Source organism: Scophthalmus maximus, chromosome 1 (genome assembly GCF_022379125.1).
Source record: "Scophthalmus maximus strain ysfricsl-2021 chromosome 1, ASM2237912v1, whole genome shotgun sequence".
Taxonomy (NCBI): domain Eukaryota; kingdom Metazoa; phylum Chordata; class Actinopteri; order Pleuronectiformes; family Scophthalmidae; genus Scophthalmus; species Scophthalmus maximus.
In genome coordinates, this window is record NC_061515.1 from 12,653,058 (window position 1) to 12,676,550 (window position 23,493).

Genomic DNA, 23,493 nt, shown 5'->3' on the forward strand with positions numbered 1-23,493 from the left:
TGAGCCTCAATTCAATTGTGTTGCTCGCAGTTTCACATCCTTTTCTTCCTGATTCCTCTCGTCCCTTGATACTTCAACTTCTCACCTATTCACCCTTCTCCTGTTGTACCTGTTTTTGTTTTTTTTAACATCAAAATTACGGCTTCAAAATCATTTTTGATGAACTTATAATAGTGAGAATGCCATCTCTGTTAGGGCCACAGTGCTCCTGGAACACCTGGTATATGTTACTCTGGTGTACCGTGCATGAACACTTGACACGTGCATTACAGCATAAGTCACACACCAACACCCAGAGCAGAGGTTAGCAGCTAGCTATAAGAAAAAGCGATAGCTCTGTATTCTCAGTATGGGCATCACTGCAGATTAAGTGAAGAAACCAAAGAGAACATTTTCCCAGGAAACGAAGGAATGGAAAAGAGAAAGTGACCGCGTTAGAGAGCTGGACAATAGCGATGACAATGACAGATTCCATTGTAAATGGCAAACATTTACTGTACAATACGCAATGTATGTTGTTTTCTTAAATCACGGATTGTTTTCTATGTCTTTTTAAAGGTTCTATCGAGATTGTTTGGTAACTGCGTTTCATACAAACTCCACTTTCAGAATTTGAGGAAAGATTTTTATCACCACCATGAACTCAGAAGACATTTTGAGAATGCCGTGACTGACGAGCCAATCTTTGCAACCACACACCATTAGTCTGAGTTAACATTGCGCCCAAGAGCCAGAAATTGAAACATTGAGATTGAAATATCATTGGTCAGTCAATGATGAATAATTTACCCCAGAAAGAGTTGTTGTCATGAATCACAATCCCCAAGTGGCTCTTTGGCTAATCAGAAGGATAAATGATTCATCGAGCCAGAACCATGCTAAATGTTTGCTTATCCACTCTTTCAGAAGTGAATGTGTTCCAGGGACGTCTGTGCATTTTCAAGTATTTGAAGTTCTGGTCCGTTACATGACTCACTAATTTGCCAGTGTCCTCATCTTTCCCTCACACATATGCACACACAGAAACTTTTACATACCTGGAAGAAACAAAGTACTCTGAAACTAAAGGATTTCGTTTTAGCTTATAATCTGGCAAGAAATCCACACGTTGAAAACAAAATTGAATTGTTGTTGAAATGAATCAAATAGACACTCTGAGGGAGTGAGAGAAAGGGATATTTCTCCAGTCCATTAGTGCACTTTAAGCATTAGTGAACTGTGTTATTCAGTTACTTTTGGTGGATTTTTAGAATCAAGTCCATTGATAAAGAAGAAACGGGCTTGGCACTCACTGCCACTCAAACACAGATGGCATTAGGCAAATAAAGTGAGCAACAAAGAATTGTCTTCTTCTCTTTAAAGTGAACCTGCGGCCCTGATATGTGTAGTCCATGGATGGACATTTGATGTTATGCTCTGCAAATTCTGCATAATGTACAACCACCCCAGGAATTATAAGGACAGTGACGTAAACAACTGCATCCTCCCGAGACTGTGGAAATGAAAAAGACCCATTTATTTCCAAGAAATGTAAATTTCCCACTTGCTATTTCTGTCCTCCATAGCCTCTGGCCATTTTTAGTAACAGTTTGTCTCTATTTATATATGCACTGAACGAGGGTAATCCCTGGTAGGGAACCACTGGTGGAATCCTCTGTTTGTTCTCGCACTGTTGCTGTTTTTAGACTGTCTAGTCGCAAACATCACTCATGCACAAACCACAACCGTGAACCTTTCCTCCACTCTCGCACTCTTCAACACTTTCTTTTCACTTCCATGACACCCTCTCCACATCTTTTCCTGTCTCGGCTGTGCAGAAACATTTGCTGTTCCCTCAGAGCTGCAAGAAGAGTGTGTTATCCTCTGCATATTCACGTATTTACATGAGTGTGTGAATCTGTGTGTGTGTGCGTGTGTGTTTGGCTCGCCCCAGTTATTTTCTGCCCGTTCCACAGATTTCCATGCTCTAGGACCCAGACATTTTCCCATAGGTGTGATTATGTGTGTAAAAGTATGTGTGCGCGCTTCTCAGTGTTCGCTCTGTCTTCATCTCCTTCAGCGATTACGGGCCGTCTCCGTCCCATACTGACGTTTTGTCTTTTTCCTTCACATGGGTATTGTCGACTTGAGGCTGATTTGCCTCCATCTGCCTCTTTTCAGTGTCTGTGCCGCATTTGACAAGGCTGCCTGGATATGTGTGTGTGTGCATGTGGACAGAATTTCTCTGCGTGTCTCGCTTGTTCGCCTGACAGAGTCTGGCCAGTGCTGCGTCTGGTTCCGTGATGAGAGACATCTGCAATCAGGGACTTAACGCGATTACAAGGCCACAACAGCCGCTGGGACTGGAAGGGGTTGAGGCCGGGTTGCCAGAGGAGGAAGGGTGGAGGGGTGACAAACTCCTGGAACAGGTTGAGAGTGTCCTCTCAAACCTCACACTTACACCCGTGAAGAGACCTCAGCCGATCTGTGATGCTGTCATTTTCACACATTTCTCCTTTTGTCCCTGTTTGTCTCCAGCTGGCCCGCTCCTCCGACTCTGGCCTCCTTCTGTCCTGTCCGTTTTCTGTTCCCCTTCTGTGTCCCCTGCCCTCTGCCCTGTGATGCCACGTTGTGTTAAAATAAAGAAAACAACAGAAGACACATTTTTTTTCCCATGATCCTGTTCACTTTTGCTGTGGGCTTGTTCTTCATGTCCAATTTTATAAAGCTTCGTCATTCTGTTCCCTGACCTTCCGTCTTGATTTCCCCGTTCTTGAGTTGACAGTATCTCTCTCTCTCTCTGTCTCTGTCTCTCCCTCTCCCTCTCTCTCTCTCTCTCTCTCTCTCTCTCTCTCTCTCTCTCTCTCTCTCTCTCTCTCTCTCTCTCTCTCTCTCTCTCTCTCTCACCCTACTCACACACACATACACACATATATATACCCAGACAATCCCTACCAGTTTTTCCTCTTACCAACAAACCCCTCCACTTCCTCCTCCTCCTCCTCGCCCTCCCTCACTCCCTCCTTCTGTCCTGGTCATGTAGGGGCAGTGGCACTCACTCACTCCCATTGACAGATTACTTTCCTAATGGAATTTAATTATTTATCCCTTCCTCATGGCGATTTAGCCAGGAAAAGACCGAGCATGAGGGAGGACAGCAGGGGCGGGGAGGCGGGAAGACGGGAGAGGCGCTCATTTCCTCCAGCGGCAAGAAACTGGATCACATCCGTTTTGATTTGAAGAGATGTCATTCAGAGAGAAAGGGAAGGAGAGCAGGAGATGTTAAAAGGAGGAAAAAACAGAGAGGTGGGCAGAGGAAGACAGACAGAGATGGGGCTGATGGAGCCACTCGCTCTAACACACACGCACACACACACACACACACACACACACACATGCATAGAGTGTTAAATTTGTTTGTTTTGTTAAGCAATGTCCTGAAAGTGTGAATGTATATACATGAAGTTTGGTGCCCATACACGTCTAACTCTCATCGAAACCTTAAATTAACCTGGAGAAGGCCTCAATTTCAGTGGTTTACCAGCTTTTGCTTGTCCTCAAATGAGAGGGGAGTCCCCGTAATGTGACATACTGTTGTCTGTAAAATGTGAGAACACACACAAACACACACACACACACACACACACACAAAATTTGCAAGTCTCTGCAAAGAACATTGTGTGTCTTAGAGGACCTTTCTTTCCTCTCTGTACCTCTTCATTCGCTGTCACACACCTCTGTCTTTTTCCTGCATCTTCTTTTTATTTCTTGGCTCGTCTATAACTGTGTTTCTCCAGTTTTGACTCCACCCCTCTCTCTCTCTCTCTCTCTCTCTCTCTCTCTCTCTCTCTCTCTCTCTCTCTCTCTCTCTCTCTCTCTCTCTCTCTCTCACTGGGGATCCTAATTAAGCTTGGCTGCTCTTTGATGTTGTCGCCTTGGCAACAGTCACCATGATGAGGTTGGGTCTGCACACTCTCTCAAACTCACTCAGGCATACACAAATACACACAAGTACAGGGCACACACGCACACACACACACACACACACACACAAATCACTGAAGAATACTGCTAGCGTTTGACCCTTGGTTCAAATGATAGCACAATGACTGAGGCATGTGCGTAGGCTTCATGTGTGCACACATGTTGGTTACATGTGTGCACACATGTTACAACAGCAGAACAAGGAAAACAACATCCACCCTGCTGAGCCAGATACGGATAATGATGAAGACGCAGGTTGTAAATCCATAGGTGGTTGAAAAAGTGACAGAGCTTCGGTCCACCTTCATCATGTCAGCGACCATTTGACCACGACGTCTGCTTGTTCTGACGGCTGACCTGTTACTGTATTTGTTTTGTTTCCCTAAATAAATGTTGGTTTGGGACGAAAGCCCTTGAGATGAATCGTGTGGTTAACACTGGCTATTACTGCAGGCAGCACAGAATCTGGTTAAACTTTCCTGATTTACAGCAGGGGAGTAACTCCTTTCTCTGTCATGGCATTTTTGTTCATTGCTGAGTCCTGAATTTTGCATCCTTTCATTTTATTTTATTTTATTTTTAATTTATTTTGGAAAGATGCTTTTGCTACATTGCAAGATTACAACCTGTTTACAATTCAAATCAATTGTGCAGTTACAGAAAGGAATTATTTCTTGATTCATGTGAAGCCTGAGGTTTGGTTTGCGGACTTTAGAAAAAGTTTACAGTGCTGGAAACTTTCTTTTCTTTGCCGTGTCCGCCTTTGCCCAATAGTTCCTCGTTCCTATCTTTATCTCTTCATTTCCTCTGCACTCCATCCATCTTTTTCCACCACCTTCTCTCCCCCTCACCAACCCCACCTCCCCACCACCGCCACCTTACTCCCCCAACCCCTAGTTCCTGTCAGCGCAGTCTGGAGGAGGGCCACTGTAATGAAACCGGCTCTTACCACTTCCTTATAACAGCGGCTTTGGTGACAATATCAAGAGTAACCATAGCAATTATGAACACCGAACGTCAACATGCAGGGAGGCAAAACTGCAATTAGAATAAAAATGTTAGGCATGTGCTCATGAGACAGACAGAAATACCCACGTAGTGGTCTTTGGTAGACAAATATTGTGATTGTGATAACCTTTACTTTAAAGCTTCAACTTACAAAACATCTTTGATTTAATTTTGGTAAGACGAGAGTTGTAATTAGATGAAAATGACCCAAGCATTGTACGGAGGCTGAATGGATCACTGATTAGATGGATGGTGTTTTATATCTCAGGAAAGAGACATTTATTCCAAATAGCTTCTGGGTCAGATCAGTCAGCTGATGGCTGGACTGGGCCAGCAGAGGATCATGACGATTAAAACAAGTGTAACTCCTTTCTTTACTCTCCTCGTGTCCTTCCTGTCCCCGCAGCTGTTTGTCATCGACAATGGAGCAGACGACTGGCGCATCGCCATGACAATGGAAAGGGTCCTGCTGATTGCGCTGGAGCTGCTGGTGTCTGCGGTGCATCCGGTGCCCGGGGACTTCAAGTTTCAGTGGCGGGCGCGGCTGGCCTTCTCGTATGCACCGTCGCAGGCCGAGGCCGACCTGGACATGGTGCTGAGCGTGCCCATGTTCCTGCGCCTCTACCTCATTGCCAGAGTCATGCTTCTGCACAGTAAACTCTTCACCGACGCCTCCTCCAGGAGTATAGGTGCCCTAAATAAGGTCAGAAGGGTTTTGTGCTTGCAGGTGTATGTCGGCGCAGTTTGCATTCAAGAGTGTGGCTGTCAATCATTTTGCAATCAATTGCAGAGGGAGTTGTAAAGGTTTTAAGGTCAAGAGCTCTCCCTTCTGAATTAAATCTATGTCCGTGTTGTCCCTTTCATCCCCGCTTTCTATCTCGTCAAATATCTCAAGTCCTTCCTTCCAGTCCGTCCTTCCAGTAACCCTGTTTCTTTTCATCTACCACTTCAAATCCCATTCCTCTCCTTTTGTCATCATCGTCAATAATGACTTAGTTGTAAGCTATGGTGGATCTTTCACAAAGCAATATTAGATCGAGGCGTGAAATGGGAACAAGATATTGCATACGGCTCAAATGGGGCATAAAAATAAGGGACTAGAATGAGATTGCTTTCTGAGTGCAGAAAAACATGTACAAACCAGGCGATAAATGATTGGTACCAGGTTTGTAATGACTTCATATTATCAACATTACTCTAAAATCAAGCGGTGGCGATGTGGCGCATGTTGGAAATATGCAAACTACGAGCAGGTTGACTGGAGGACAGTGGGAGAGATAGAGTCGATTTTAGATGAGTAATTTAACAGTTTGCGAGTGTATCTGCGATGACACTATTCTGACCTTCAGGCTAGAGTGACGGAGAGAGGAGGTGAAGCTACTGTTGAAGTGCAGCTCCAACATGACAACTTATTTATCAGCTCCTGTTCCCTGCGAGGTCTCAACCGTTGCTCGCAGATGATCCATTTACCAGAGTTGATGGTCTTTTCACTCATTGACAAATGAGCCACGGATAAAAATATAAACTGAAAAGGGGCAAATGCTCAGAGACACTCTATAGCTTGACCGGAGTCAGAGGTCGATTCGTGATCTTAACTCAAATTACAGCAGAGATTCAAGGGAGTGGTGGCTTTTAACAGCTGCTCGGAAGACTAATAAGTAAAACATTATGTGTGTGGGAAACAGTGTACAAGAGGAGGATTTACAGGAGGATTTACAGTTATGAACTACTGACCTCATTACAATGACATTAGATTACAATGGCATCTTTCAGCTCTGCTTTACTGAGTGTGTGTGTGTGTGTGTGTGTGTGTGTGTGTGTGTGTGTGTGTGTTTGTGTGTGTGTTTGTTCTTCAGGTGCATTTTAACACACGGTTTGTAATGAAAACCCTCATGACTATCTGCCCCGGGACGGTGCTGCTGGTCTTCAGCATCTCTCTGTGGATCATCGCTGCCTGGACTGTACGAGTGTGTGAGAGGTCAGTAAACAAGCCTGTGTGTGTGTTTGAACTGGGTACATTTAACTTGACTACTTAGGGGTTTATAATCTTTTCAAAGAAAAAGGGTCAAATATAGTGAGGGGAAAGCTTCTTGGATTCAGCCTTTAAGGCAGCGTCATTAGAGGATGGCCAAATTTTCCGACATTCGTTCGTAGCTGGGTGCCACGATCCTGTGTTTGTCCATGAGGTACTCTTTGGTTTTGGTTTCCATGGAATAAAAGAGAGCTGAGCAGGTGTCCCTCGAATGAAATTTGGCCATGGCAAAGAGGGCACAGCAAGAAGAGGAAACAGAGGAGGTTGATAAGCCAGGAATGCTTCAAACGGTGACTTACCTATAGCTGCGCTGGTCAAGGAGTTGTATGTATATCCAGTCCTTGGAGAATATGAACTCCAGTTGCTGGTTGTGTCTGTTATTTGTCTGTGGCTCTTACTGCCTGGAGAAAAGCTTTCTAAACTTGGGAGAGACAACTGGAGACCTGTCACAAACAATATCCAGAGTTAATCCGTGTTCACAAGATCAGCAGTTTCATGTAACTTCAGCAGAGCAATAACATGAAAAGCTGCTGGCATCATGCAAGTGATTAGCCAACCTGAAACGGAAACAAGAGAGTTTAGGTTAGCCGGTTCATCCCTAGTCGATCTTCCCGTTTCACACCCAAACCTTTAACAGACACTTATAGCCTCCTCATTGAATTCTTTATCTGCAACCAACGTCTTGAAATCCACAAGATAACTTGCCACATTTCTTGATCCAAATAATTGGGATTGATAAAAAAAACAACCTCATAATAGAAAAAAATAATTCATATGGAACTGAGGCTAGTGACTGAGTTAATACACCACCTCTGCCCAGACCATAATGTGACATAATGTGCCTTGATCTTTGACTAGCGGCAGCTTGATGGAGGAGATGTGGTTCAGGAGTTGTGTCTGCTGGGTCCATGTTGGCCAGATGGTTCTGTTGTGATTTGTACAAAGGCAGAACACAGACTGGGGGGGGGGGGGGGGGGGGGGGCTTTCAGGGAAAATGACGGCACCGAGTTGAGATTGGCGACGGTGGCAGAGCAGAACTGGTCCTCTGAACCTGGATCGAAGCAGGGAAAAAATGGAGATCGAGCCAGCCACTGCATGACAGCTGGAAATTGCAGTTTTGGATCCCTGGAGCAAAGGGACGAGCATGGGTACGGATGTGAGGTAACACATGTAAAGCAGATGGAACTGCTCCATCAAGCTGCCCTCAAAAGACCACACTCGTGGATGGAACAATCCGGCGAAGACTGCAGATACGACCCAGGTTATATATCCTGGCATCATGAATAGAGTGAATGGTGAACCGTGCAGTTGATTTGGCTGGAGAACAACAAGGTGGACATGATCCGCTTCAGACATCAAACTGAGGAGGCAAACAGAAGGAACGAGGAACAAGGGGAAAATAACCAAAACCTATGGCTTGACAGACTCGTGTTTTTTCCGAACATTTCCAGCAGGCTGATGCTTAAAAATGTGAACTGACAGATTTGTCTCTCTGTGACGGAAGAATACAATTGCAAACTGTGAATCAAATTATCATATTTTAAGGCTACATACACAGTTATGTAACTAAACTCGTGTGCAATAAAAGTGACCATCTCTTTAAAAGCTTGTGGTGATAATGAAGGTAATGATAATGAACTATTGGACGATGTCAGTCGGCTAATAAGCTTGATTAAATGCATCATTACCCTGCTGCTGGGAAGTTGTTGTTTTGTCCACATGACACTTTAATTGGCATTTCCTCTCCTAACCCCTAACCAAATTAACGAAGGAAAAAACCCCACATAAAATTCAATTAGATTGCTTCAAACAAGGTGCGAATATGAGAATTTAGAGAACATGTGCCCCCAGGCGTGCAAATAAAGAGCTCATAGTAAATGTATTATCTAGAACTAACACTGAAGGCTCAAATACATTTCTATGTTGAATAGATTTTCGAGAAAACAACTTTGTCCTCCAATCTGCACCAGGTTTGGTTGCTATGGTAACCGTGTGGTGCGTAGGGCAGAATGATGGAGGCAAGAGTTGCAGTGATACATTGTGTTCTGTGTCAGGTAAGACTGCAGGGTGCGTGTTTGAGGTTTGACACCCACATTTGGACACGGAACTAGTGGGCCAGTTATGTTTTTTATAGATTATTATTATTATTATTATTATTATTATTATTTATATCTTTTACTATTGAATGACTCCATCCTCTGAACCTGCATGGTGTTTGCTTTTAGGTATCATGATGCCCAGGATGTGACCAGTAACTTCCTGGGAGCCATGTGGCTTATCTCCATCACCTTCTTGTCCATCGGCTACGGAGACATGGTTCCTCACACCTACTGTGGCAAAGGAGTCTGTCTACTCACAGGAATCATGGTCAGTACATTTCTCCCCATCTGTCCTCTCTTTCTCTTTCTTTCTCTCCCTGTCACTCTCCCTCCCCTCGGAGCTGTCCTCGCCTCATTCAAAGGTCAGCAGATTAGAGAGCATGCTGTCATTCGTGAGAGAAATTCAGCCATTTGCGTAATTTGGGCAATCCTCTCTGAATTAGTCTGCGCCTGTGTGTTTTGTGTGTGTGTAGGTGTGCAAACAAGCGCAAATTAGTGATTTTTGTGTGTGCGTGCGCGCGGGTGTGCATGCATATTATCCCTTTGTCATTGCATAATGAAAGTCCCACCTTTCACTGTGCCATGTCCTCCCACTCTCAGTTTCCCTGTCTCCTTCTCTCATTCTGTCCCTTCTATATGTATCCCTCTATCTCTCTTTTTCCTCTCTGTCCATCCCTCCTTCCCCGAGGCCATGTATCTGTTTCCATCTCCCCGTTATCTGTTTGTATTAGCGATTAGGCTGCCGACTGCTACTACGCTACTGTTTGCTTCACTTCACAGGTGTTCTCCCTCCTCAAACTTTGTCTCATTAGTTGTTTTTGTTTTGTCATTCTGTCTGTCTTAATCTTTTACTTCACAGCCTCCTTTTCTTTAATAGAATAACCACAAGTCTTTAACAAAGGCAGACCTCCGCCAAGGCTGAGCAATCCCCCTCACAATGGGAAAGAATCCTTAGATTAACTTAATCACTTGTTACCATCGACGAGACCTATCTTTGATAACATTTTCATGCAAACTCGTCCATAACTTTTTCAGTACTCCTACAAACAGACAAACAATCAGACAAACTGAGTGAATCTCATAATCTCCTTTGCGGAGGTACAGATACTCATATTGGTCAATTCAACTCAAATTTTTGCAAATTGTGCTCTGGACATTTTTTGGAACTTTTCTTTCCAGCACACTTAGCAGCAATAAAATCTCCGGAAAGTCAGAGCGAGCTAGTAGGTGTGTTGGGGACTTTAATCATAACCAATGCTTTCTGCAGTGGAATTACTGCCACTGAATGTTCCGTAAATCCTCCTGCTGTTGTGAATGTGTCCGACTTGACAATCTCCTGCTGCGGTCTTCATATGTGAATGGCAAAAAAATCCGGTCCCAACTTGCGGACATTTTCTGGATTTCATGTCTGAAAACAGCTTAAATGATGTGAATGCAGATGTTACTCATCTTTATCAGTGCTATCACCTCACTTTCACACACTGTTATGAATGATTGGATGCAATTAGTCTCTTTTCACCTCTACGGCTAAATGTCAACGTAATACTAAAATCTAAAATGTGCTAATAAGTCTGGCATCTCGTGACAGAAAAAAAAAAACCTCAAGAATAACCTGTTAACTGGGAATACTTTTCTCACAGGACACAGTGTGCCACCTGCGTTATGTTACAAAGGGGAGAGCACAGTGAGTAACAGAAGAGAAGTGTACAGCTTGAAAATCACTGCAGAGTGGGTGTCCCCCCCTGAGTTCGGGAGGCTGCAGGTTTTCACCAAATTACATAATAATTAATTATATTCTGATCAACAGACTTGTGTAATGCATTGAGCAAAGCACCACCTACTCAATGTGTTAATGAGAATGTATTCCATTCCAGAAGAAGGGATAGCCTGGATATGACATCTATAATGTAATATCATTAAATACAAAATGGCTAGAAGAATGCCATTTTGGTTTACGTATTTTGTTTTGTTGCTTACAACCTTTGACTCATTGTTTAGCTTTTAACATGAATGAAAAGCAAAGGCAATACAGCTGAGATCATGAAATCATCAAGCAGAGCTTCTGAATTCTTTAGTTTCACCAAGAAAATAGCGTAGCATACATATAGCATATGTTGTGCCGTAATAAGCTCCTCTGCTGTGAAAAGCCCCCCTGTGGTGGGAAACAACCTACACAAGTTAATAGACTCCTCATTCCACGTCACATTCTGTTCAAAATTAAAGTCTTGATATAAATATAATATGTGTTGCAGTATTGTTAAGATTGGTGTGAGGAGACACATTTGAAAGCAGGCTTTTGAATGGGCTTGACTCAAATACTCAAGTATTCCCTCCTCTAGTCTGCAAATTCTGTTTTGCATCCATGCACATGAAATAAATGGAAATGTAGCAGGATAGCCTATTCATATTTACTGCATGTGTCCCTACTTTAAGAGTGACAGTTTTAATTAAGTCATGCATAATTACACAGTAAACTGATCAATAACTATATTATGATTAAGCCATGTTTGGTCAAGCAGTATGTTATAATTAATAATAATGTAGTACACAATGGTGCTTTTCATAGCACAACAGCACATGATATAGCCATAATAATATCTTATTATCAATACTATCAGTGCTGCAATCATATATAGTATATTTGCACACTTAAATGTTGACGTTGTGTGTTTTGTTAAGCAGCACCCAACATGGCTGAATACTAAAGCCGGTAGGAAGCCATTAAATAACTACTGGTTGATGGTTCAAGAGAAAACATGAGAGGGAATTCTTTTTGTTTTGAAAATTATATTTCTCACTAGTTGCTTACACTTTCCCAAAAAAACGTGTACACGTGTATTCTTTTATAGTCACTGTGTCTGTCTCTGCATTAGCCAGCTCACCTTTTCTTAATTGTGCAACTGTATATGTGTGAATAAACACACACTGTCACACAGACACACACAGAAGTCCATTTGTTGGGTGAATCATCCAATCAGTGTTTTAGTGTTTAGAGTACAATGCTTACTGTGAAGTTAACACACACACACAGAGACACAAAACAGGGGGTGGATACATGGTCGTCCCAAGCCCACTGCAAGCTACAGACTGCATCCTCCACACAACAGTGACACAGAACTTGACACACACTCTTAGTATACCTCCCCCACACACTCTCCTCTCCTGTCACACACACACAAACACACTTTCGCTACACTCTGTTCAGCGTGTTCAGAGTGGTTTATTTTCGCTGATCATCAGAGAAGCAGCGAGGATGCAGGTAGAAAGAGAAAGGTGAGGCTCCAGCGTGAGGGGGAAAAGACGCAGCAGCTCGTGGGAAAACAGTGTGGAAGTGAAGTGACTAGAAGATTTAACAATGGAGGTGGGGCGGTGCAGGATCGACGGGTTCAGGGCAAAGAATAGGATATCATTTATTTTCTTGGTTGAATATTATTTTAATGAGTTTCCATAGGAGAAATTCTCGCCCGTGTTACTATGACAACACATGAAGGCCAATAGTGTTGGAATATACCACTGCCCCGAGGCTACTTGGGGGTGTGCAAGGTGTCAGTGTGTTTATGTGTGTGCTTTCATCCGCCTATGTGGGTAGACGGATGTTGGTCGGGGAGAGTACAGAGAAATGTTGAAATATGCTCTTCATTGTACTTTGATAACGCAAAAGATGTTTGTTTTCTGATTTCCATCAGACGTCAGATAACACAATTCATTCGTGTGCACGTGTGAACTTTCATACTTCTATCTTGACTCATGCACGTTGTTATGAACACCTAACTTTAACTCCCCCTTTATAGTTTATATAAGCAGTACAAAAACCTTTCATTGTTATATTAATACAAAATATTTCTACTTATGTGGTGTTAGAACTGTTGATAAATGCTGCAAATTACTAAACAATGAAAATGTCCTCATGTCTGCCTACGCTACTGCTAAATCTGGGGGTTCAAGTAAATTGTCAGCAAATGAATGTGTGTTCATTGTTCCGTCTTCCATTTCCTACATCTTGTTGGTAAACTGTTGTTCTGGATCAGTCGTCAGGTGAAACAGATGCAGTGAGGCCCTTTGTGCCCTTGCTGCCTCTTAAATGCTTGTTTTGTGCTCACTTATTGTTATTTTCTACATTGAACATCTTCCTCCCTCGTCCGCCTCGTCTCCGTCTTCCTACTGACCTGTTTGGGGAAACTATTTTCCACTGTGCTTATTTTTTGAATCGCAAAATTTTTCCCTGGAGAGTGTGGATGTTACACTGTGCCACAGACTGGTGATTCCCTCTCCTCTGACAGCTAGGTAGATGGCTGTGCTGTAATGGAGGGAGCAAGGGAAACACCCGGGCGTACGGGGCAAATCACAACAGCACAGCCATCATCAGCCTTGTCACTCTGTGAAGATTGCACAGGGAGCCCTGCTGGAATCAAATGGATGCAGGCGTATACACAAACAAACTCTCATACACACACACGCACAAACACGTGCACACGCTCACTAGCACATGCATGCACATATACACAAACCCCGCGTTGACAATCCAATCTGCCCCCCACTGTTTTTGACCGAGGAGGACTATTTTGAATACGCACGCAGACACATGCACGCAGCTGGGTACGGCACTGCACTCGTACATACTGTGCTGGAGGAATTTGTGGAGGGCTCTTTTCCCTAAAGCACCGATATGTACGAAGGCTCCAGGGGTTTTCCGTGGGCTCTCACCATGATTTATTCATGGTTTTTGAATAAACACAAATAGAGTAGATATAGTGTATAGACGAGGGCACTAATGCCTGTTTGTGTGTTACGTTTTACTGAACCCGGCCAAAGTTATTTTGGGAAAAACCTGTCTTATCGTTCGAGAGTGTGCACGATGAAGCCTCGGCTATTTCTTGCGCGCTTCAAACTGTGGTGTGCTCCCTCGTCCTCGCTTTCTAACTCACTATGTCTCTCTCTCTCTCTCTCTCTCTCTCTCTCTCTCTCTCTCTCTCTTGCTCTCCCACTGCACAAACTCACAAGCAGGAAGGAAGGGAACTTGTACATTTTCATTAAACACGCTTAATCTTAATTCGTTACTTATCAGATATATGTGACCTCATTAGCATTGGCTTCTTCTCCGTCTTTTTCTCCTCCAGTTCCATGCACACCCCCTCGACTCCTGCATTCATCCCACCTGTCATGTTTCCTTCCTTTCCCATTTATATTTACTCATAGCTCTTCGCTCTCTGTATCTTTTCCTCCCTCCTGCCCCGTCAGAGGAACCTGTGAGCACTCCACAGCCCCGTTGAAAACAGTGCCTAATCTGAAAGTTAATTAGGTCTGCCTTCCTCGCCGTAGTCCTGCTCCGCTTCTCCTCTCAAGCGTGTCTTTCTGGATGGGAGACTGCTGTCACTCTCTCCCTCATGGATTTGCAGAATGTCTCTTGTGGGTCAAGCTGGAATACAGACAAACCGCTGTGTTTTAGACATTAACACTTCCTGCAAACCTTGAATCTCCAGTGACAGGAGAAGACTGACACCATGTTATTCAGATTGACAGCATCTAATTAAATGAAATTAGGGTGTGGTCAATCTTTGATGTGTTTTCATATCTGTATGGGGAATATTTTTCAGACACATTTAGCTGCGGTTTAAAAGGGATCTCGCACCAGATGGATTTGAAGTGAAAATAGACTTGGCTCGCCTTTCAACATGAGGAAATGTGGATCTGGAACAGAGCTATCCTTCCTAATCCTCTCCTCTCTCCCTTTCACTTCTCCTTCTGTCGTGCAGCTCCCTTCCTCATATTTGTCCTCGCTCCGTTCAATCATCTGGGCTAATTCCACGGCCAAAAGCCACCGATTTACCCCTTCCTCCTCTGTACTGACTGACTCAGTGCTCTGTTTTCTCCTCCTCCTCCTCCACCTCCTCCCTTTCTCAGGGTGCTGGCTGCACGGCTCTGGTGGTTGCCGTGGTAGCCAGGAAGCTGGAGCTGACCAAGGCCGAGAAACACGTACACAACTTCATGATGGATACGCAACTCACCAAGAGGGTGTGTATGCTTGTGTGGTGTCGGTGGTATTAATGAATATGTCATGATGTTTTCAGAAATGAGGCGGAACTACTGAATGATTTGAAGCGCACATTCTCTCGATGCTCCATGATTGGGGCTCAAAAATAACTGTCATTTGTAAAAGTACAGTAGTAAAGTGCACTGTAGTTTAGGATTTCTTTTGGGTTGAAGACAAGGTGTTTGAGAGCTCACCCCAACAGTTTGTCCTTTCACTGACCCTTCTTCACTCTCCCCAACTACTGCATCACGCTACCACCCTGGATTGTTGTCACAGAGCGCCATGTTATTTGAGTGAGTGAAGGCAGAAAAAGGTCATCTCTTTCTCGCTGCCTCTGTTCAGCTCCCTCATTTGCCGTCTCTCTCTTTCAACCAATCTCCGACCTTTTTTTCTCACACTTGGCCATCCCTCCACCCTCCCATCCCCTTTGACTTTTGTCTCTTTTGCAGTAAATCCCTTCATCTAACTCTCTCTTTCTATTCATCACCTCCTTCCTCCTGTGCCCTGTCCTTTCCCGGCTGCCTCCTTTCCTCCATCTCTCACTCCCTCCCTCCTCCGGTCCTTTTCAATTTTTCATATAGTTGAAAGACCCAAGTTTTAAAAATAGCTCCCATATCAAATATGTAGGGTACATTATGGCAGCAGGGTATCTGGGTGACTGAATGGGGCGGGGTGATCAATAATTTCAGTGTGGATAAAATATCGATAGAGGACCCAAATCACTTTGTCGCTGTTGGGGCCAAGCAGTCACCTTATCTTCCTGCAAACTCTGGCCGGGTCAGCCAGAGTTTGTTTTCACAAGACATTTAACACCTTTCATCTGTGTGTGTGTGTGTGTGTGTGTGTGTGTGTGTGTGTGTGTGTGTGTGTGTGTGTGTGTGTGTGTGTGTGTGTGTGTGTGTGTGCGTGCGTGCGTGTGTGTGCGTGCACGTGCGTGTGTGTGACCGCGTGTGTGTGCACGTGAGAATTTGCATGTGCATTACTTCAATCTCAAGTCCAGTTGGCCATCTAAAGCAGCGGCTCCCAAAATGTACCCCCAAGTCAAAGGATTTTAAACTGGATTCAGTATTTTTTTTTTTACGTATGATGTTTATTTTTTTAGGCTTTGTCTGCTTTAAATTTGTTAAGCAAGGCAATGTCAGTCTGTCAGTCGAGACTAAAATATCGCAGCGACTACTTAGTTGGATTGCCCCAAAAATATTGTTCAGGTTTCAGCCCAAAATGTATCCAGTTATGGCAGAAGAAGAATGATTATTAAGTTTCAATCAGGAGAAGTTTTTCTTTTCTTCATTCTAGGCCTCGTCATTCTGTACACGCTGTATGTTCAATATGAGTCTGACATTCTTCACTTGTGAATAATGAACAGATTTTATCTTTCATCACAAAAAGTTAATGTTGCCAAGGATTCAGTGAGTTGAACTGTGGGCTACTTGAGACTATTTAGCCTACAGTATATATATATATATGTTTTACATTTTGAAAAACTGAGTGTGTTGATTTTTCGCTATTAACAGTTCCTGTTTGAAGTGTACAGGTGGATGTACAGACAGCTATCACTGTGATTACTCTGATACTGAAGAAAACCAAAAAGATGATCTTTAAAGCATTTTTCATGATTTGTTGTGCAGTTGTGCAGAAAACCTCTGGAATACAGCCAAACCTATTTGTAGGTGGATATCACCATAATGGTGCAAAGAGATGCCCAAATTATAGCAGCAGACCAAAATCACATTTTTCCCTCTCAAAAGAAAAAAAGACCCAATCTACCAGGTGCAGTTGTCGTAAATGGATATTGTGACCGTAAATATCCCTAAAGAAGTCCCTCACACTAACTTGTAGCATCTGTATTGTGCTGTTGAACACACATTTGGAAACATGCATTTTAAATTAGCTGAGCTACCTCACAATCTTTCCATTTCCTTTGTAACTGCACTGCGTGTACCAACCCGGGTTGGGAATCACTGAAATTCTAGAAATTCTCGTATCGTCAAGTTTGTAAATAGAAAAAAAAAAAATTACTTGGAGTCATTGCAATTGCCTTAAATATATACTGTATATAGATGAAACAGATTATCTTCATATGATACAAGCCCTTGAACAGAGATAAAAGTTCATACCATCAATTCTTTGGTTAATTTAATGACCCAATCCATTCAGTCAGTCTTAACAAAGAAGGCATCAAGTGAGGGAGGTGCCATTCAGCAGCCTCATTCAGCAAAATCCAGCATGCTGCTTGCTGACATTTCCTTTAAAGGATCTGTGGTTTATGCAGTGGTAATTGTCTCCTGCCCTCTATTACTGAGAGACCAATGATTGAAGCTGTTGTATGCACATTGATTTACATGGCTGGGGCCATTCTCTGCCATAACATCGTAACAAGAGGGTACAATCACTCAAGGCTTTGTGATGAATAATTCAACGATAGACTCCATCATCACACACACACACACACACACTTCGTTACTACGTCAGTGAAATGTGTTTCCTTCCCTTTGAAGGATTAACAAGAATGTCAATGAAATGGCAATCAGTGAAGCTGTTAACCAGTGGACTGTGTTTCTGGTAATGTCTGCTTGATGTCAGTGTCTTTATCTTTATCTTAAAAAGCATTAGGTGTTGATGTAGTGCAGAGCTTGACCAATGAATCTGCGAACAAGCTGAGGCTGTGTATCTCACTGATCAGTTTTAGTCAAAATCTTTGCAGTGATTTTGCCAGTCTGACACATCAATAGTATATTTTCACTTTACATCATTTAAGTCATCCTCAGATCAGATTTTCAGACACACCCGACAAAACAGAAGTTGAAGTCTTTGTGTGGTGCGCGCCTAATGAAGGAGGACGGTGTGCTTTCAAGACATCATTCAAAGTTCAGCGCACACAGGGTTAATGCTCGTGTAGTGTACACCGAAGCGTTCCCCGCTATTTGATAGGATTAACACGGCTGTTAATTAAATAACACTTAACATCCCTGAGTCGAATCATGTGTGTGAGGTGTAAGTGCTCAGGTTGGACGCCGCGGCTTGTCATCTTGATGCGGAGTGTTGAAGTTGTGTTTAAAAGGCTGACACTCGCGTTTGCAGTTCACAGTTGCTTTCATGCTGAAGTGTTGGTTAATTCAGAGCCCTGCTGGAAATTCCATCTGGTCAGAATGTCACGCCGGACATTCACAGAGCGCTCTCAACGCTGAAAAAAGCAGGACGCACTTTCTGTAGGCCCCAAGTCCGGGGAGTGGAGTGCAGCAGACTACGGTGTCAATTAAATACCCGGGCATCGACGCAATAAACCTATTGGCTGTGTTAACAGGGAGGTTTTCCAGATTTTTTAAATTGGGTTGCAAGAGTTTAAAAAATCTTTCTATGAATTTGCACTCTGGGTGTGTTCTCTTCCACATTGGACCATTAGTTAATTCAGAGCATTATCAGATGTCCCCTGTGGCATATTCACAGCTTCACCCTCTCTGAATATTCAGAGCGCACTCTGCGCTCTGGCCAAGGAGGAGGTGCTGCAATGCCTTCCAATGTTTACACCAGCAGCCAAATGGGAGCAATCTAACCACCGAAGATTTCTTCTTATAGCTAGCTTTCATGCCACACTGTAAAAATAACTCCTCTTCTGACAGCCTTTTAATTCACACGCGGCCCAGATGGATCCTTCTTGGTGGAGACATTCTTATTTTTAAAAAAGCCTCATTGACTTGTTTGATTCTCAAGTGTACAACCCTCAGCTTCCGCTTTAGATGTTAGGATGATATTCTTCTCTGTGTGTGCGGTGTGTGTATTGTGTGTGTACAAGTTCAAGTTCAAGTTCAAGTTACTTTATTAGTACCCAGAGGTAGATTTTGTTTGCAGTAGAATCCTCATACACACATATGGGAAAAAAACAAAGAGGCACATATCACACATCATTCAACTTAAAGACGTTGGAAATTAACGAAAATGGCAAAAATTTAAATGTACGGTGTGTGTACGGTGTGTATGTGTCTTCATGTGTCATCATGCCTGGGGAAGGTCAGAGCAGCTAAGGCCACGTGACGCCGTGGCACATGAATGAGGTGAGAGGTTGTTGCCAAGGTAATTGGCCTGTTTGTTTTATTCTCTCGGCTCTTCTACAAAACACAATTGTCTCTCTAGCACCACAGATGATAATTACTATTTGCATACACAGGTCATTAAGGCACTCCTGGGTGGGAAGGGTCAGGTGCTTCAGCTAATGTAAGAAATAATACTTCCATCCCTACAAAAAAATTAAAAAACAATCAGTTTATTTTTTCCATTTCCCAGCCTCATCAACCACCATTAGTTTTTCTTTTTTTTGAAGGTGAAGGTAACATATTGATATAAGTTCAGCATATGAGTACTGATTGATTTGTATTCCACAACATGTCATTAATAGTCCAACATGCTGAGGTGTGGAAACCCCTTGCTGTAAGAGAATTCACATGTACCTACCATAAGGTTCGCCATGTAGGGGAGCAGCCAAACAAGTCTATGACCCAAACCGGCCATATGGCCCCAACATTGTCACCCAAGCGCAGGCCATATGGTCCAGGAATGGCTGCTGCTGCTGTCATTTGGTTTCTCACCGAGTATTCTTAGCGGTTCATGTTGAGTCTTTTATACTTGCTAATGGAGTTGCCGTCATTGTCTCAGTTTCCACGTGAACTCCCAGGAGGAGACAGGAAGAAAAATATAGAGTGGGGTTAGGGTTATTATCTGTCCCTGTTATTTGCACACGAGGCATTTTCACAGATTTAAATGAAGCTTTGGCATCATCTAATTGAATGTCCTGAAGCAGTGTTACAGGCTCCCCCCTGGAAGTTTGCTTGAAAATGTCCACTGAGAGCCATGCACGAGGTGCCATCATTCATCACGTTTCACTCACCCTGCAGTGATTAATCAACTGTTAAATAGGATTTGACATATCAATTTACCAACAGGCCCGCAGATATGCGGGCTATTAAATGTGCTCTGCAGTAACCTGGCCTGTGATTACAACTAGAGGAACTGGTTTCAATCAATGCATAACATAATGCAGACAAATTAACTCACAACTGCAGTTGTGATGTTGAGTTTTATGTTAAAATGCACCACTACCGTCAAGAAATTTCCAGGGACGTTGACATCAGTGCCCTGGGCCCACTGACAACATGCTTGTGATGCCTCTTAAGGTTCTATGCTGCTCTGTCAGTTTCTGTCTTTGCTACACTGACGGGAGATCTGTAATCCTGTTGATACACACTGAGGGACATGGGATAACACGGTTTACTAACTGAATCCCTAGATGTACAGTTGTACATTTGTCATGGCCCTGAGCATTTTTTATTTTGTTGGGCTTATTTGCATGATATTTACATACTATATTTAAATGTATTATCTGTAAACAAGCTGTATGAAGGTAAGAATCTATAACTCTGATGCAAACTGTAATTAAGATTGACTGGTAACATGGGGACTTAGTGAGTCAAGCTCCTGGAGGGGTCTAATACGTTATCTACAGATTGGCTCTTTTTGCTTTGACTTCCTCCGTCATTGAAAAAACATCTGCAAGGCCCAGATCCTCCTACTCTCTACATCTGTAGCCAAAAGTGCGTGTGTGTATGTCTGCGTGTGCGCATGTGTAGGTGTGTACGCGTGTGAGCAGTCGTTGACTGCGGTGGATGGGTGCTGATTAGCCAGGCTGCTGGGGTCTTTTGTGCTCCTCAGACGGGGGTATAATTGTTCTTTGTTCAGTGCTCAGCATCTCTTTGAAGTCTCTCATTCAATTTATGTCCTTTGAGATTCTCGCTCCCTTCTCTAGGGTGTCCACCCGCGCCTTTTGCGCTGGGTGTCAAAACCCCAATGTTGTAATTGCGTAGCAACCTATGGAGATACTGTATATAGCACATGAAACATACAGGAGAAGATCTAGACGTGAGTTAATGTAATGTGAGTCCTGATCTTTGTCCACAGAAATCGACCTGAAGCCTATACTGACATTTGCAATCCGTATTTTATTAAATCACAGCAATCTCACCTTCAGATGATACAAACTAAAAGCCTCTGAAGCCTGTTTATGACCGGTAAAATGGAGATAAATGACCATCCTGCTGTTGACTCTGATGGCTTTCGACAGTTTCCATACGTGAGCACCATTACATAGGCTATTTCTCTAATATGTCTCTTCTGCAAGGTTCAGGTTTGCCTTTGGCAGGTTGTTCAAGAGCAGTGACTCATTCCCCTATTGTTTCTTTCAGTTGTTGTCATAATTAAATAGTTTTAATCACTGCTTTTAATGAACCACTATAGTATTATGCTGAATTCCTTTCCCCTAGCCAAGATAATGTGGACCATTTGCGCTGGTCTAAAATATAATGTCGCATAAAGACAGACCAAGAGAGAGAGTGTGTGAGTGTGTTTGTGTGTGTGTGTGTGAGGGACACACTCCTGTTGGTTCTCATTGCCAAATCTCCCTAAGGAGGGAGTTGTTTGCGCACTCCTGAAAAGCGTTGGCAAGCAGGCCGATGTGTGTGGAGAGACAGAGAGAATGAGGGCAGCCTTTAAGAAAAGAAAGATGTTTTTAGCTCTGTTTTCATTTTGCAGGGAGAGAATGGAGGGGGAAAGTGAAAGAGAACTGGGAATGGATGCAAACCTGTTGCCTGCTTTGGTTGCCAACGGCTACTTGTTGCTAACAATATGTGTGTTTGTGTTTCTATCGTCTGGGAGCAGATAAAGAATGCGGCAGCTAACGTGCTGAGGGAGACCTGGCTCATCTACAAACACACCAAGCTGATGAAGAAGATTGACCACTCCAGGGTCCGCAAACACCAGCGGAAGTTCCTCCAGGCTATACATCAGTGAGCAACACCCCCCCCCCCCCACATGCACACACACACATACACTCTCACACACACACACACACACAAATCCAATTGTACTTGCACACAGCAGTGCTGCTGAGCTGTTGAAAGGCTTTGAAATCAGCTGTACTTTCTATCCACCCACAGGTTAAATCAACGCTGATAATCAGATAAAGTGCATGAATCTCTCTCTTCCTCTCTACACACACACACACAATGAATCATCATCTACTGAAGGGCAGGTTCACTCCAGGCAAATACAGTTGTGGGACTGAAGAGCATTGTGTACAATTAGAGACACTTTAATCATCATATAATCTGTATTAAAGAGTCTTGTTTATCACACATAAATACAGCAGAACATAATTGCTCATTGTAATTCATGTCTCCTACAGTTTTGTTATATTATATATACACATATATATGATATATAATATATACGTGGGATCATCAAAAAGTAGTGGTCCGATAATGTTGCATGCCCCTTTGATCTCGAAGAGTTCTGTCTAGACTTGACATCATTATCAAGTACCTTCGGAAGCCAGAGTCGAGACGCTTTGAACTATTTAAATTTTAACACCGGAAGGTTAATCCTGAAGCATGTGCTGTGGACGAGAGGCAGAGTCTGTGAACATAGTAACAGGGTGATTTTATGGCGATATGAATACATTTTCTGATCACGAGCTATAGGACAAGCTCACCTGGAGCCTCATAAAATCAGTCTACACGTTACAATGTGTCTGTGTTTTGCGAAAACATTTGGCGCTTTATAAATAAGGTTTAATTGAATTGCATTGAATAGACCTTTAAGGGCTAATTGTTGTATTGTGTTTTGAGAGCTTCTATCTTTCATAATCATCAATAAAGATTAATTATATTCCGTATAACTGCTCTGATTTAGTTTATTCCCATTACCTTATTCCCGTGAGGGTTTCTACCTTTTAACTGCATTATTTGTTTACTCTAGAGCTTCAGGCTACATGATATTGTTGTACTTTTTCATCTGCTTTATAGAATTGCAGTGTTTTAGAGCACAAATGTGTTCCAGATGTCTTTTCTGGTCATGTCCAGCAACACACTGCAGGTAGAATTAGAGCTGAAGTCGGCAAGGTGACCGCTCCACCGTGTTGTTGTCTGGACCCGGAGGGATTAGCTCTCTGGACCAACCACTGTGTATTTACTAGGTTTCAACTCTGTATGTGAGTTTGTTTATCTGATGTACGTGTGTGCATCTGTTTGCAGATTACGTAGTGTGAAAATGGAGCAAAGGAAACTCAGTGATCAGGCCAACACACTAGTGGACCTCTCAAAGGTGAGACACACACACACACACACACACACACACACACACACACACAACTGCGGAAACACACACAGTTGGCACATTTATCAGTGCTCTTCATTTATGGAGAACCCCCTCCCCCCCCCTAAAAAAATACCACAACATTCCTCCGTCTCCACGCTGACCTGCCCTGTTTCTGTGGCATTGCGTCGCCTAGCAACCAGAACAAGTGTTGAAACAGG

At 43.2% G+C, this 23,493-nt stretch overlaps 1 protein-coding gene across 4 annotated transcripts in view; it reads left to right on the top strand.

Moving 5' to 3' along the window:
- The window catches only part of kcnn3 (potassium intermediate/small conductance calcium-activated channel, subfamily N, member 3), a 44,131-nt gene that overhangs the window by 16,855 nt on the left and 3,783 nt on the right, over window positions 1-23,493 (top strand). For 3 of the 4 annotated variants that reach the window (XM_035629710.2, XM_035629711.2, XM_035629708.2), the window contains 6 exons: window positions 5,378-5,674; window positions 6,828-6,949; window positions 9,229-9,370; window positions 15,004-15,114; window positions 21,839-21,966; window positions 23,212-23,281. In XM_035629710.2, the coding sequence (XP_035485603.1) occupies window positions 5,378-5,674; window positions 6,828-6,949; window positions 9,229-9,370; window positions 15,004-15,114; window positions 21,839-21,966; window positions 23,212-23,281 (870 nt within the window). The remainder of the gene's footprint in view (window positions 1-5,377; window positions 5,675-6,827; window positions 6,950-9,228; window positions 9,371-15,003; window positions 15,115-21,838; window positions 21,967-23,211; window positions 23,282-23,493) is intronic. The other variant, XM_035629712.2, reaches the window with a different exon arrangement.